At 39.2% G+C, this 16,667-nt stretch overlaps 1 protein-coding gene and 1 long non-coding RNA gene across 3 annotated transcripts; one reads left to right on the top strand and one right to left on the bottom strand.

Moving 5' to 3' along the window:
* Positions 1 to 1,232: 1,232 nt before the first annotated feature.
* Positions 1,233 to 7,224, bottom strand: SAYSD1 (SAYSVFN motif domain containing 1). The gene is made up of 2 exons (XM_077161693.1): positions 6,929 to 7,224; positions 1,233 to 2,106 (listed from the first exon to the last, which is right to left on the bottom strand). The coding sequence occupies exons 1-2, from the start codon at positions 7,133 to 7,135 to the stop codon at positions 1,762 to 1,764; spliced, it is 552 nt and encodes a 183-aa protein (XP_077017808.1). The 5' UTR covers positions 7,136 to 7,224; the 3' UTR covers positions 1,233 to 1,761.
* On the top strand, positions 6,760 to 16,301 carry LOC143684603 (uncharacterized). 2 transcript variants are annotated; one of them, XR_013176101.1, is made up of 3 exons: positions 6,760 to 7,522; positions 7,616 to 7,729; positions 15,741 to 16,301. It is a non-coding gene; the product is annotated as an uncharacterized LOC143684603 (long non-coding RNA). The 2 variants fall into 2 exon arrangements; XR_013176100.1 differs by having other exon boundaries at positions 6,761 to 7,532.
* The last annotated feature ends 366 nt before the right edge of the window (positions 16,302 to 16,667 follow it).

Below are 16,667 nucleotides of genomic sequence, written 5' to 3' on the forward strand. Positions count from 1 at the left end.
GTCTTAAGAAAATAAATTAGAAAACAAAATCATGTATCTTAAACGCAACCCAAATGTTTATGTTTAATAGCATTTCATCGCAGGTTCCCATACTTTTAACATGTCTAGTTCAAACAAAAGGCACAAAAAGACTTACTTATGAGCTGCAAGGAGCATTCTGCTCAATTGGATGACCCTGAGGGACAGTCAAGCCCCAACTAGCAAAGGGCTGGGAAGAGAAATAATGCACATCAGAATTTTCAGCAAGGGCTGAAAGACAATGGGGCTATAGGACACAACGTGCACTCCTCCTGTAACCAAAGCTTACCTCACTTCATTACTGTTATTGCTTGTTTTATTTTGTCTCTCACCCCTATTCCCAATTAGACTGTATGCTCTGAGAACTGGAAATAGGTCTGCTGTTTTCATTATCATATCTCAAAGCACGTAAAGGAATACCGGCACGGAATAAATAAAAGTTAAATTCAAATTGAGCTCAGTAAGATTTTGCTATAATAACTAAATCAGGCAAGAATGAACAAAAGAATTAACAATAGGCCTCAATTACTTAATAATGTCTCATAAATATTAAAGAGTTTCATAATATAGGAATTGATAGCTGAACTCTGAAGTTGAAAACCTACTGAAGGAATCATTAATTTTTTTAAATTTAAAATTTGGGAAAAACTATTGTTTTAAAATTTGAGTACTCTCATTCATGAGTATGATCCAGAAAAAAATATATAATGGTTTGCTCTGCACAAATTTTTTTTTTTAACATGTACAGGCACAGTAAATTGAACACGGGTCTCTAGCATCACAGACGAGAATTCTGCCACTGAGCCACTGTTGCGCCCTCTGCCCAATTTTAATGAACCCAAATTCTAACTTTGTGCTGAAAGAGGAAGAAGTCATAAAATCATGTCTGATTGTATCACTATTCATATAATTTCTTGCCAGAGGCCCACAGGCTAAGAGACTGCTTACTCCTAAAGCCCTTAGACAATAAGAAATAACCCAAGCAGCCAAGAATTCCACTTCTGATCCTTCCCTTTGTACATACTCGAGAATTTTTTTTCTTTCTTAATTTATCATTAATAACCACTTATCAAATCTACCAATATTGACTTGGTTAAATCCATCCCCACACCCATTGCTTAGGATTTGTCACCTCTTCTCTTCCTTTACTGAGTAGGGACAGAAAACAGAGGCGCAGAAGATAGTGATGGGCAATGGAGACCTGTTTCAGAAAAGATGTTTTAAAGATATTTTATTTTTCAATACCATTAATGACTGGAAAGCAAGAATTAAAGCCAGAAGGAAAAACAAAACAGCAACCTAAACTCTGTAACTTAAATTTTTCAGGAAAAAAAAATGCTGTAAATATGAAAAGATTTAAGGAAAAAAATTATTTTAATATACAACCGTTAAGTACCTAATTATTACTCCAACTAACTGGATATTTTTAACAGATAATATCCTCAGTGCCTTTCTGGGGCTTTAAAATCATCTCTCTCAAATAATGGGAAAAACAAATCTCCTTTCTTGAGTGTATAATTTGTATAAATTCCATCAGATCCACAGTGAGTATCTCTCAGTTTCACCTAAACCAAAGAGAAGTTCAAAGTAAAACTGCAGAAGATCAGGGAAAGAATGTATTCGAACTGAAGTCACTGAGCTAACCCACAAGCTGTCCTCAGTCTTGTGCACATGAAATCAAATCTACATCCAAGGACTAAGGGACTGTGTCAGAGGTTAGCTGTGTGACAGCCGAGCTCGGTCCTATCTCCCAGCCAAGGGTCTAAACTGTAACTCCCGCTCAAACTGCTCTGCAGTCAAGGTGCCCTGAATGGCTTCGCAGCCTGGGTTGAACACAGAGTAAGCGCTCTTTTCTCCTTCCTTCTTCTCTTCAGGACCTCGTGTCCCAACATACATCCAGTAGAACAAGGACAGGACAAAATAAGCCAGGCCAAATTCCAATTCCACAAACAGTCCCAGCAGGACCAACCAGAGAAGAACTTTCAAGAAGGTGATATTGGTCAGGAAAGACTGATCCCAGTACGGTGGTGGAGGAATGACTACGTTCTGTGGTGGCAGTGATGTGCTACCCCCAGGTTGAGCAGGTTCCTAGGACACACAAGCAAACAAAAAAATGAGTATAAAGGGTAATAGGGCTGAGAGGATCAAAACTAATCTGAAGAGGCAGTTCTCATTACTCTAGGAAGGCTGCGGGCTCAATGATTTCTATTTTTGTGCCCTACTCTCTAAAACAATTATTTCCAATGAGCTTATGTGCCTGATCATAACTGAATCAAAACTGTTCAGCACTTAGTAAGATGTGACCCAATAAAAACCTTACAGATTTCAGATGGCTTCCTATTCATGGGAGCCATTTCCTCAGATTAGTCTGCTGCTAACAAGAGCTCATTTGTGCCCCAAATGGAAACTCCCCAGTAACTGGTAATGCAACAGCCACGGTACATGCTTCAAATACAATCACAGTCAATAAATGTTTATTGCATTGATTAAGTAAGCCAAAATTTTGTGAGTGACATGATTCTAAAACAGAGACTATATCAGAAACAGTAATTAAGGATCTCTTTCACATACTAAAATATCACTGCTGTAGCCATTACTGCCCCTTCTTACCGTCTCACTCCTTGTGAACACCTACAGGTCCTTGTCACTTGCACCAAGGTCCATACAGTGTCTTCTGACTGATCTCCCTGCCTCCCATCTCAGGTGTCCTCAAAATATCCTACATGGAATCACTAAACCAAACTGCCCATCACCCTTCTGCTCACAAACCTTCAACAAATTTTCACTGCCTACAGGTTAAAACTCAGATTCCTTGGGCTGGAATCCAAGCCTCTCCTATTATTCAACAAATGGAAATACCAGTAACCAAATCCCTGTGCTAGGTGCAAAGCGAAGGCACAGTTTTTTGGCAGCTTTACATGATGCTCTCTAGTCTGGTATTTTCCAAGTTCTTTTGATTAAGAACCCCTAAGAAATGTATTTTATATTGTGACCCAGCATACATATATGTAACAGAAACAAAAGTTTCACAAATCAATACCTACCCTCGGCACATGTGAAATTTCATATTTTCTATTCTATTCTAATTTCCTAAGTTTCATCTTTAATGGAGAAAAAGATCCTTTAAACTGATTTTGCCACCTACTAATGATGGGTCATGACTTGGACTTCGAAAAACATGGGTCTAAAAAGATTTCATGTACAACACAATCCAAAATCTTTTGGTCCATAAATGAATCCAATTTACTCCACTTAAATTGGTCTTATTACCCAAAAACATACCCCATTTGTGGCCTAGAATTACATCTGTCTCCTCTTATTACTCAACTTCTTGCCTTCCTTCCAGGGTAGTGTGATTCATGGACTGTACAAGCCCTGACCTTCCTGGCCATCAAAAAGTGTGCCTCTTCATTTCCCAGAGCCTGTCCCCCAACCAAAAAAAAAGGGGTGCCTCCTCCTTTTCTCCAAGCACTAACTGTCCCTCTTACTCACTGAGCACCAAACTATTTAGTTTTGAAATACCTTGCTTTTAATTTATGTCCTATGAGTCCCTAGACTGTTTTTAAGTATTATGAGTCCACAGATTGTTGTTTGTATCTTTTGATTTCTCCAGAGCCCAAACACAGCACGCCACACTTACGTTCTCAATACACAGCAAAACTTCTAGTTCATTTCCTCAGTTTTATTTCTTATGCTTTTTCACATGAAAATTTAAAAGGGGACTGTAAATGCTGACCTTGTCTCTTGATAAAAACTTTGGTTATGTGGTTTAGGTTGCTTGAGAAATTCTATTTTGCTAATAGCATTTTTAGCGTCAACATTAAAAGTATTCTCTTTAATATCATCAGCCTTTCCCTATTAAATCAATAAATGTCCCTTTCAGATGTAATCAGAGTACACAATGCTTCTTGCCGAAGAAGAGGAACGCAGAGAGTGAGAAAGGTTTGGCTTATATGCGACTGCAGTGTCCTGGGCAAGAAAGAGGGATGACAGCGTGGGGTAGGGGTAGGGGGGCGGGTGCGGCAGAGCCGGACCCTCAAGCAAGAAGAGAAGTGGAAAAGCTGTCCAGGACTGAGATAGGAGGCCTTCCAAGAGGCGGCCATGCATAGATTAAGGTAGCTACAGAGAAGACAGAGAAAAATGATGGCTATAGAACACACTCTGGAAGTAGAACCAACTTGAAACTCACAGTAAACCATATTTATTTTATTACTTAGTGAGTATAAAAAGAATAATGCTCATGCTCATTATTTACTGAATAGCTTCAAAATGTTTATTCTCCTGTGATCCAAGAAGCAGGTTATTATTTTGAATTTATTGATAAGGAAACAGTGAGAGGTTAAATAACTTCCCTAAAGTCACATGGCTAGTGACAGGCAAAGATGATGTTCAATCCTAAGTGTTCTAATACCAGTTGCCTTCTGCTATAGTTAGACCAGCAAAAGCTGTATACAGAAGTGTTTGTGCCCTTCACATCACACAGGCATAACTTAGGAAAGGCATTCTTTTCTTCAAATACCAAGCTGCCTTCAACCACAGGGCCTTTGCATTTGTGGATCCCTCTGAGAAGGCGGCCCCCTTCCCCACACATCACCTGGCTGGCTCCCTCTTATCCTTCAAGCCTCAGCAAAAATGTCACTAGATGCTCTCTTGTTCCTGCCTACTGGTTTCTGCAATGGCAGCTCCTTCTTATCAAACAGTACCTCAGTGAGGCTTTACCTAACTACCCAATTTGAGGTAGCACCCTGTTCCACTCACCCTCAATTCACTATCACAGTATCTTGAGGGTTTTTCCTTCCTACCATTTATCAGCTTTTTCTTTTATTGCCTCTTTTCTTGCTCCCACCCCCAATTCAAATTAAGTTCTGAGAGCAGGCTTTTATATATCTTAAACATACTCTGTCTCTTCCTGGTATTCAGGAGAGTAGCAGGAACCCAGTGGGCACATGATAGGATCCTGTTGAATGAATAATGGTGAGGGAAAAGAGAAATTAAGGATGAATCAAAGATTTTGGGGGGTGATGCAAGGCTGTGCTTAGCCAGGTGATTCTGAGAAAGAACATTCAAGTGTTGGACAGCCCAGGCCAAGATTTGGAGAGAAGGAGCTGCTGCAGACAGATGGACCCTGGGGCCAGATAGAGCACTGGGTGCTTGGGTGGGATGTGGCTTAAGAGGGAGGCAGGCGGCTTCTATAGGATTAAAAAAGTTACAAGCGTTTTCTCTCTAATGTGGTGGAATTTTATTTGGGGGGAGAGGGCTGCTTTTTCCCAAGCAAAATTCAGTAAGTACTTGGGCAGTGGGGGGTGGCAAAGTAGACACCTTTCAGTGGCTGCCTTAAAAGAAGCAGTTACAAAAGAAGACTATTTCTGACAAGCCTCATGCACCATCAAAATTATTAGGTTGAGATAAATTATAAATTAGAAAAAAAATTTAATGAGAATTTTTTCACACGAGAGCATGCCCAGAAATGGTAATAGTCATTTGAAAATGAGCTTAAGACAGAGTCCCTTATGAACACAGAGCAATTAATAAGAACCAACTCAAGGTTCAGCATTTCCTCTCATCCTTTTGTCAGGTCATCAGATTCTGGGTTTTCATTAATGGTAGCTTTTTTTGAGTTCCGCTTCTCTGACTTCAACTCAGTGATCTCATATTCTTTTGGAAATGAGACATACAGTCAAAAACTCATTGTGTGGGTTTGACACTGTTTTTTAACTGCAGGAGAAAAACAGCAGGGGAAATGGATTACAAAATCTTAAGCAATTGTGCTCAGTGAGTTTTTATCAAAGTAAAGCTATCCGAAGACAATTGAGACAAACTGTGTGCAAGGAATTGGATTACTTGAACCCTGCTGCACTCTCTTTATGTCTTTCTACAAGTCAGTTGGACTTGGGCTTGAATTATTCTGGAGAATAATATCAAATCAAAATTGAGTAGCAATAAAAAAAAACTTTCTCTAAAACCACATTTTGTGCAATAATAAAAGAATTTAAGGGAAATAATTTTAAAAGAGCAATGTACACTTATGCTCCAGCACATTTTTATTTTGAAAAGAAAATTTTTGCTTTTATTATACTTATGAGGAACAAAGAACACAGATTGTTTCAAACCACCAATTTCCCCTTGATATACTGTCCTTTGTTCCTACCTTCATACTCCAATCTTGCCATTTTACTCATGAATGTAAACTAACTGAGGAGAAATGAATTAAGTTCATCTACAAAATACAAGAGACTACCAAAGAATTAAATTAAGGGTGAAAAGGCTATCCTACTAATTGAAAACAGTTTGGAATCTCTTCCAGCATTCACTATTAAACCTGAATACCTTAGCTTCTCTACTTCTATATCGATGCATAAGCACTTACCACCACTGGCAGTTACAGCTATAACACTGCTGGAAATTTTAAACCCGGTTTCTAAAGCACAGGCCATTTGGGCTATTGGCTGCATGTGCCCGAGGTGTGAATCAAATAAATGCTAACTGTTGCCACTTTTTATCAGTACACAATTAGACCTTTTATCCTGCATTAACTGGGGGCTGTGGCTTAGCATGATTGTCTGAAGAGGTTTCCCAAAGCCACAGGGCATCACAGTAACTCGACTCGTTGTAAATAACTCAAGAGCACAGATGCTTTCTTCCAAAACCCTACACCCTGGGCCATGTAACAGCGCAGATACTCGTGACAGGAGACGCTCGGTGGAGCCCGCGAGTAGACCAAGAGGCCAGCAGTCCCGGCCCCGCCCGCTAAGTCCACTCTGGGAACCAGCGGCGGGGGCGGGGCCTTGTGCCGTCACGTGGGGGCGGGACCTTTCGTTGGACAGGGGCAGGACCTCAGGCGGAATTTACAGTGAGAGCCCGACGGTAGACCAGACGCCAGGACCTGGGGCCAAGGCCTCTCTCCTCTCACCTGAGTAGGGCTGGGCAGGGCCCGGGCATTCACAGGCCTCGGCTGCCACAGCAGGAACCGTTTTAGCCAGCCTGGCGTTGCTTTTGGAGTCCCAGATGCCTCCGTCTTCTCTCCTGAGGTTTGTGCGCTGTGGCTCGAAGTGCTGGGTTCGACCGCCGGCCTTTTTCCTTTACGGGCCGCCCGGAACTCGGCTAACCGCCGTTCCATGGCGCGCGCTTTGTCCGCGCGCACCCGGAGCGCGCGCGCCCCCTGAACACCGTCCCCTCCTTTTGCCGGACAGTCGTGCGCCTGCGTAGAGGCCTCTCTGCTGAGCGTGCGCACTGCTGTGGCCCGGGAGTTACTGTGACAACCAGTTGAGCGTCTGTACCTGCGGTTTCTCCGTTTCAAACACACGTGGGCGCAGTGTCCACCTCTTCAAGCTAAATGGTTGCAAATCTAGAGCATAAAGACTGTGCCTTTGTTTCCCTCTCTTGCTCTGAGGAAAGCTCTGACTCGATTCTTCTCACTTTAAGGCTCTGTTCCCCAACAGGTCGAGCACCCTTTAGCTATTGAGCACTTACCGCGGGCACTCCAGACGAACATCAAATTGGGAAGGTGGTCTCAGGTGTGCAAGAAGGCCCGTGATCTCTGGGGGTTCTGATGTCAGAAGGAAGACAGGATACATCCTATTCCTTTTTTTCTTATCAGGGTGTATCAACCTGAGGTACTTGGAGGGTGGGTTTCCCACTGCTTACATAGCGGACTGGGCAGACGTCTATCATTGCTCTTACCACACCAGGAATTGCCTGTTGATGTGTCTAGGTAGGTCATGAATTTTTTTTTTTTAATTTTTTATTGGACTGCAACTCAATAAAATGCACAAATCTTAAGTGGATTTGTACTTATATATACACATGTATAACCGTTATCTAGATAAAGAACATTTCCAATACCCTGAAGGCTTTCTTTTGCCCTCTCAATCAGTCTCCACCCAAAAGCCACCTCCATTCAGGTCAGAAACTGTTTTATGTATTTTTTAAATTAAGCTTTCGCATCTAGCTAAGTGCGTCTGGCATCATTGAGACTTGCTATTTGTTGGAGCTTCTTCAGTTTGTCAAGAAACTAGATGAACTAGAATGGAATCTTTTATTCATGTCACAAATATTTATTGAGGGCCCGTTAGATGTGCTGGTACAACATGTGCCCAGCACTAAGGATGCTAGGATAAACGAAACAAAGTCTGTTTCTTTGGGGCTTACATTCTAGAGGGAAAGATAGACAATAAACAAGAACGTAACTGTGTATTTAATGTAATGTTAGGTACTGATTAATGCTATAAATAAAATAAAGCTAAGTAAGCAAATGGAGTGGTAAAGCTATTCAGAGCAGTAGCCTGGGAAGGCGGCTCTGAGGAGTTGGCATTTGAGCAAAGACCTAAATGAAATAAGTGATTGAGGCATGTGTATACCTGGAGAAGAGTTTCAGGCACAGGAAACAGCAAACACAAAGGCTCCAAGACTTCATGTAATGTGTTTGACCTACTCAGTGAATACTGGGAGGTGGGTGTGAGTGTTCAGAGAGAGAGAGGAAGAGTGAGAATGGTAGAAAATAAAAATGCACAGGGAGCCAGAGGCCAGACCAAATAGGGCCTCGCAGGTCATGGTGAAGACTTTGTATTTTATTCTAAGTGTGATGAGAAGTGATTGGAGGTTTTTGATCAGGTGGTAAAATAAGACATTTTTAAAGGATCATGCTGGCTTCTGGAGTGGAATTTTGCAAGAGTGCAAGAATAGAAGGAGGAAACAAAAACAGTAATATAAGAGAGATTATGGTTGTTTGAGTTAGAGTGGTAGTGATAGAGATTGTAAAGATTTGTCAAATTCTGAATGTATATACACACACAATCAAATGTTTTTAATAGACTTTTGTTTTTAGAACAGTTTAGTTTTACAGAAAAATTGTGCAGAATTACAAAAAGTTCCCATATACTTCCTTTCCCTACCACAGTTTCCCCTCTTATTATCATTTTGCATATGTGTGGTACATTTGTTTCAGTTGATGAACCAATATTAATATATTATTATTAACTATAGTCCATAGTTTACATTAGGATTCCCTCTTTGTGTTGTACGGTTCAATGGGTTTTGACAAACATATAACGTCATGTTTATGTATCAGCTATTACAGTACCATATAGAATAGTTTCACTGACCTAAAAATACCCTGGGCTCCACCAATTCATCCCTCCCCCCTTCCCCTGAAACGCTGATGACCACTGTTCTTTTACTGTCTTTATAGTTTTGTCTTTTCCAGAATGCCATATAATTGGAATCATATAGCTTTTTCAGACTGGCTTCTTTTACTTAGTGATATGCACTTAAAATTCCACCATGTCCTTTCAAACCTTGATAGCTCATTCCTTTTTTTTAATGCAGTTTTATTGGGATATATTTACACAGCATGGAAACATCCGAAGTATACAATCATTGGTTCACAATAGCTCATTTGTTTTTATCACTGAATAATACTCCCTTGTGTGGATGAACCACAGTTGATGTATCCATTCACTTATTGAGGGACATCTTGGTTGCTTCTAGATTTTGGCATTTATGAATAAAGATGCTATAAACCTGCTTGTGCAGTTTTTTTGCGTTGACTTAGTTTTCAACTACTTTAGGTAAATACTTAGGAGTGTGATTGCCGTTGTTATGGTAAGCCTGTGCTTATCTTTGTAAGAAATTGCCAGACTTTCTTCCAAAGGGGCTGTACCACTGTGCATTCCCACCAGCAGTGAAGGAGAGTTTCTGATGCTCCACATCCTCTCCAGCATTTGGTGTTTTCAGTGTTGGATTTTAGCCATTCTAGCAGGTACTTGATGGTATCTTATTGCCTTAATGTGCAATTCCCTAATGACATGTTGTGGGCATCTTTTCATATGTTTATTTGCCATCTCCATATCTTCCTTGGTGAGGTATTTGTTCAACTCTTTGCCTATTTTGTAATTGGAATGTTTGTTTTCTTATTGCTGAGTTTTAGGAGTTCCTTGTATATTTTGTATACAAGCCCTTTATCAAATATCTGTTTTGCAAATATTTTCTCCCAGTCTGTGGCTTTGTCTTTTCATTCTCTTAATAGTGTCTTTTGTAGAACCAAAGTTTTAAATTTGATGTTTGAGCTCATGTGTCAATGTGTGGGTTTGAAAGGATGTGTGTCCCCTAGAAAAGCCACGTTTTAATCCTAACCCATTTTGTAAAGGCAGCCATTTCTTCTAATCCCTATCAGCATTTTATGTTTGAAACTGTAATTAGATCGTCTCCCTGGAGATGTGATGTACTCGAGAGTGGTTGTTAAACTAGTTTAGGTGATGACATGTCTCTACCCATTCAGGTGGGTCTTGGTTAGTTTCTGAAGTCCTATAAAAGAGGAAACATTTTGGAGATTGGAAATTCGAAGCGAGCAGAGAATGCTGCAGCACCACGAAGAAGAGAGTCCACCACCCAGCGACCTTTGGAGCTGAAGAAGGAAAATGCTTCCCTGGGAGCTTCATGAAACAGGAACCCAGGAGAGAAAGTTAGCAACTATAACAGTCAACTTGTCAGTTGTTTGGTTAAGGAAGCAAAAGCCTGCTTGTTACTGTGAAGGTACTTTGTGGATTTAAATCATCAGTCACCTGATTGCATCTATGGCTATTACATCTACAAAGTTTTAAATTTTAATGAAGTCTCCTTTATCAGTTATTTTCCTTCATAGAGTATGCTTTTGATGTTGTGTCTGAAAAGTCATTGCTAAGCTTAAGGTCACCTATGTTACCTTCTAGAAGTTTTATAGTTTTGCATTTTACATTTAAGTCTGTGATTAATTTTTAGTTAATTTATTTGAAAAGTGTAAGGTCTGCATCTAGATTCATTTTTTGCGTGGGAATGCCCAGTTGTTCCAGCACCATCTATTGAAAAAACTATCCTTTCTCCATTGAATTGCCTTTACTCTTTGTCAGAGATCAAATGACTATATTTTGTGTATCTATTTCTGAGCTCTCTATTCTGTTCCATTGCTCTATTTGTCTCTTCTTTAATGAAGAGTTTTGATCACTCTTGCTTTATAGTAAGTCTTGAATTCGGGTACTGTCAGTCCTTCAACTTTGTTCTTCTTCAGTATCTTGCTGGCATATTCTTGGCATTTTGTCCTTTTATATAAACTTTAGAACCAGTTTGTCAATAGCCACAAAATACCTTGCTGAAATTTTGATCGGAATTGAACTGAATCTATAAGATTCTGAATGTATTTTGAAGAGAGAGACAACAGGATGTGCTAATGGATTTGCAGATATCTCCTGTCGGTTCTGTTTCTTTAGAGAACCCTAACTAATACAGGTAGATGCCTATTAGACTTCCAAATATAGCTGAATAGTGAAAATTGAAATTGAGGGAAAAGTCAGAACTGGAGATATACACTGAGAGCCATCAGCATGTGTATGATATTTAAGTCAGTGAGATGAGATCAATCTGAGTGTGGGCAGAGAAGAGAAGATACCCAAGGACCCTGAATCATTAAAGAGGTGGTTTGTAAGACAGGAAATTGAGAAATCACAGAGGATATTTCTCATTGATCTTGTTGTCAGAAGTAGATCTGTTTCCCTTGAAGGACTAGGGACTCTAAAATTGATTGTATTTCCCACTTGAAGTGAAAAAGAGACCTTAGAGCTATATTTATGGCTCACTTCAAGCAAGCATGTAAGTAAGACCTAAGGCATGTGATTTGTAGGCTGTTATAATCAGGATCCCTGGGAGGAAAACAAGACACCTTTAACAAGCACATATTCAACTTTATTGGATAGTTGCAATTTTTTTCCCAAAGTCATTTTATCATTTTATACCCCCACTAGCTATATTATTACGTATCCTTGCTAATGCTAGCTATTGTCAGATTTCTAAGTTTTCAAATTTTGTTAGAATAAAATGGTATGCTATTTCGATTTTCATTATGTTGTGCATCCTTTTTTTTTTTTTTTTTTGCCATTCATATTCTCCTTCTTTAAAATACCTGTCCATATTATTTTGGTTTGTCTTTTTCTTATTTATGCATAGGAATTCCTTGGTTATTCTAAATGTAATCACTTCTTAGTTAAATGTCTTGTAATTGTATTCTATTGGTTAGTGGCTGCCCCTTTCTTTTTTGTTTTTTTTTTTCACTTTATCATGACTTACAATGAAAAGTTTTCATTTTGGTATAATTGAATTTATTGATTTTTTTTTTCCTTTATGATTTTTACCTTTGGTATCTTGTATAGAGAATCTTTTCCTACCCATTCAAATCCTAGTGTCTTAATCACTAGAACTGTATTTATCACTTACATAAAATCTAAAAGCATGTTTCTAATCAGTAGGTAGCTTTTCTCCGAGGAAAGATTCTACTTTGTGGCATATATCTCCAATGCCTGACTTTCCAAGGTGACTGCAGAAAGGGAAAGAGCATGAAGGAGAATATGTGTAAGCTTTTGTAAGCCAGACTTAGAAATGGTGCACATCTATTTCTGTCTATGTGGCCACACCTCAATGATAGGGAGGCTAGGAAATGAAGTCTAGTTATGTTCACAGGAGAAAGAGTAAATAGGTCTGCTAAGCAGATGGTCAGTCTCTGTCACAAGGCATGACGACGTTCTCTCATATGTTCCTCTAAAAGTCTTGTTTTTATTTTCATGTGTAAGTTTTTAATCCATATAAATTCTACTTTTGTCTGTGGTGTGAGTCAGGGATCCAGTATGTTTATCCAGCTGTCTGAAGATCATTTATTATCCACTGATCTGGAATGTCAGGTTTTTCATGTATTAGGTTTCTAGGTACACAAGAATTTGCTTCTGACCAATATATTTTGCTTCATTGGTCTATAAGTCTATACATACACCTAAACCCCATTGTTTTAATTATTATAGTTCATAAGTCTTGGTATCTAGCAGACAAAGCCCTGCCATGTGGTATTTCTTCTTCATGAATGTCTTCACTGTTCTTATCCTTTTGATCTTTCATAAACATTTTTAAATCAGCTTGTCAAATTACATGAAAATTCCTGCTGAAATTTTGATTGCATTGAATATATGTTACTTTGGGGAGAAGCATTTTACAATGCTGAGTTTTCCTATTCATTTACATGGTATGTGTCCTCATTAATTTAAGTCTTCTATAACCCTTTTAAATAACATTTTATTGTATTCCACATGCAGTTTTCACATCCTGTTTGTTAGGTTTATTCCTAAGTGCTTTATATTTTAAATGATATTCTTTTTCTTTATTGAATTTTCTAAGTATTTGTTGATGACATTGTAATGTAATTGACTTTTGACTCTTGGTCTTGTATCTAGCAAGCTGTTAAAACTCTTACTAATTATAATTATCTGTAGAATGTTTGGAGTTTTCTGTTCAGACTATAATATCTGTAAATAATGACATTCATTTTAACCTTTTAATCATTAAAACTTTTTTTCCTTTTCTAGCCTGCCCTAGCTGGGACTTCCATTATGATATTGAACAGATGTGTTTATAATGGACATCTTTGTCTTATTCCTGTTTTTATAGGGAAAGTTTCCAATTTAAGAATGAAGTTTGCTATAGGTTTATGGTAAATAGCTTTTATCATATTACAGAAGGCCTTTTATTTCCTAGTTTGAACTTTTTAAAATCATATATAGGATATTTGTTAAATGACTTTTCTGTATCAAGACTGATGTGCTTTTTCTCCTTCATTCTATTAACGTGGTGAGTTACAGTAATAGATTTTCTATTGTTAAATCATCCTTATATTCCTGAAATAAACTGAACTCAGTTGCTTTATGAAATATAAATTAAAAACTAGGTTCAATTTGACAATATTTTGTTTAGGAATTTTGCATCTATGTTCATTAATGAGTCTCTTACAATTTTCTTTTCATGTACTATCCTTGGCAGGTTTTTGCTTCGATATTATACTAGTCTCATGATATAAGCTGAAGGAGTGCTCCCCTCTTTCTTCCCCAATTTTCTTGAAGAGCTTGAATAAAATAAGAATTAACTGTTCCTTGAATGTTTTCTAGGAACTAATAGTAAAACCATCTGGACCTATGTTTTCTTGGATAACATAAATCATTGTGAGCTATAGTTGAGTGGATTCATAGCTGGTTAACTCAACTATATCCAGAAAGTATTAAGAAGTGAACCAATATCAGTCTGTCTGGTATGTTTTAGGAGTGGCTTGAATGAAAATTTATAAGGCACTTTATCATATTTTCCAGTGACAAAAATTTAGGAGAGAAGATCTATAATTACCTCTTTAGAATAAAAAAAAAACTGACATTAATTTGATTCCATTTATCATGTTTAAAGGTTAGGAGATGCTCAGAGGGAACTCTCCCTCCCTCTAAATTTGCATTATCGTTTTCACATTGTTTTGTTTTTATTCCTTAATCATTGGCTTGAGAGCAGTTTGTTTCACTAGGATCTGGAGCTTTTCCCTGACCACAGCCTGAGTGGGAAGAGGGGTACTTGGTGGCTGCTTTAGCTGCTGTGGTGGATCCCATTGTCATAATGAGGAAGAACCACATCCCCACACGCTCTCATGCTCTTCGCTCCTATCCAAGGAGGTGCTATGTCAGATTCTGTGCCCTATGCTTTATATTGCAAGCCATAGAATGTCCGGAGGAGAGTGACCTGAATAACAGGTCTACAACAGAGTTTCTCAGCTTTGGCACTTTCGATATATGAGACCAGAAAATTCTTTCTTCTAAGGGGCTGTTTTGTGTATCATAGGATTCTTAACGGCATCACTGGCCTAGTATACCCACTAGATGCAAGTAGCACCTTCTCCCTAGTTGTAACAATGAAAATGTCTCCAGACAATGCCAGGTGGTCCATGGCGGGGAGGGGGTGGGGTGGGTGGGTAAATTTGCCCTGGTTGAAAACCATGTGTCTAGAGACTATATCCTATGGAGAATGGTTAAACATTATGATTCTTCTTTGTTCCAAAGAAGAAGAGTTGTAATGAAAACATACCAGTTGGTATTAGAAACTGTACTGAAGGGTTATTATGAATGGGGGGAAGAATCATTCTATGGGACCCCAAAGGGCAGAACTAAGGCCAACAGTTGGAAATTACAAAGAGACAAATGTGGAATCTGAAACAAACCAACGAAAAAGGATTTGTAGCAACTCAGTTTTTCTGGCAACAGAATAGACTATACAGAATAGTGAGCTCCCTGACACTTCATTCAAATAGAGACTGGCTAACCACTTGTCAGGAATGTTGTAGAGGAGAGTTTTGAACTGAGAGTTGATTTAATTTTTCTAGATGATTACCAAGTCCTTTCCATCTGGAGAACTTTATGTTTTAGTCCACATAGAGGCAACCGAGAGGGGGAAATGGGAGCCTTTGGGGCATTAGACTCAGAAGGTGTAGCTTAAGATATTGGTGCCCCTGCCTGTATCCCTGTAGTTGCTATAAGTGCTGATGGTTTGTTTCAGCAAACACCAAAGGGCTTTCTCTGGCTACAAGAGTGTGTCCAACTGCTGCTTTGGGCGGCCGCTAATGTTGGGGAATTATTGTCCCTCAGAAGTAGCCTTCAGCCAGTTTTGACTGGGAGTTGGTGGATAAATATCCCAGCTCCCTCACTGCTCATGGAGGATGACTCTGAGGAAGATCCCAAAGGTTTTCAGCAGGACTGAGCCTCGATTGTCCACAGCAGAACCTGCTCATTAATGCACTCTATATCATCTTTCTTCCTTTTCCTGTCTCACTTCCCTGATAACCTACCTGTACTCCCTGTAATTACTTCCCCAATAACCTTCTTGCACTTAAATCTTTATCCTAGGATCTGCTTCCTTGAGAGTCTAAGCTACAACAGAAGGCCCATGGACTTGCTTGTGGAAGGGAAGTGTGCTACAACAGGATTTTAGACTGGCACTATCCCAGGAGAAGGATACTTGAAGGTGGGAATGAAGAAGTTAAGGAAAGAGAAGGGAGGCACCACAGTGCTTTAACTAAAGGAGCCTGTTCTGGGCAGCTTCTTGGAAGGTGATTTGGCTCACATTTTATGTTGAGAACTTTAGAGACCATCAACAAATGCTGATTCAAATACTGAATGAAACCCTGCTTTATGCCAAGCCCTGAGCCAAGTTTTTAGTTTGCCAGATGAATAAAATAAAATTCCAGCTCTTAGAAGTTTAAGGTCTAGTTGAGAAGCAGACTCATTAATAAACAATTACAACATAGAAGTCCGAGGGAGCAGAGGAGGGGCTAATTCAGGCTTGGAAGTAGTACAACTTCTTCAGATTTAAATATGGGGAAATGAGACCCAGAGAGGAAAAGCTGATAAAGTTATGTAATTCCTGGATGTTGCTGTAGGCAATAAATATTTCTGTTGATGGTTCAATTTGTTCCAGTATTATCTTTTTCATTTGCAGTGGAAAGTATTGCTTTATTGTCCCCTTCCCATACCTGGCCTTGCCTGACATCTAGTGCTGGTTTGACCTTTGCCTTTTTGTGTACCCGACTGCAGAGATCTTATGTTCCAAAAGAGCCCAGCAATTTCTATTTTTCTCTAGTCATCTCTGCCCAGTCACATTATCTGAAGCTTCTTCATTACCCTCTTCTGCTGTAGCTCTTTAACTCCTTTAGCTTTCAAGAACTCAGGTTGTAACCATTTCCCACCCACCTGACTTGCCTTACATCCAAGTTTATTGATTTTAGCTTTGATGCTCAGAGAAATGCCTCCTTTGGCTTGCAAGACAGGTGGTCA

This window comes from Tamandua tetradactyla, chromosome 5 (assembly GCF_023851605.1).
Source record: "Tamandua tetradactyla isolate mTamTet1 chromosome 5, mTamTet1.pri, whole genome shotgun sequence".
Classification (NCBI taxonomy): domain Eukaryota; kingdom Metazoa; phylum Chordata; class Mammalia; order Pilosa; family Myrmecophagidae; genus Tamandua; species Tamandua tetradactyla.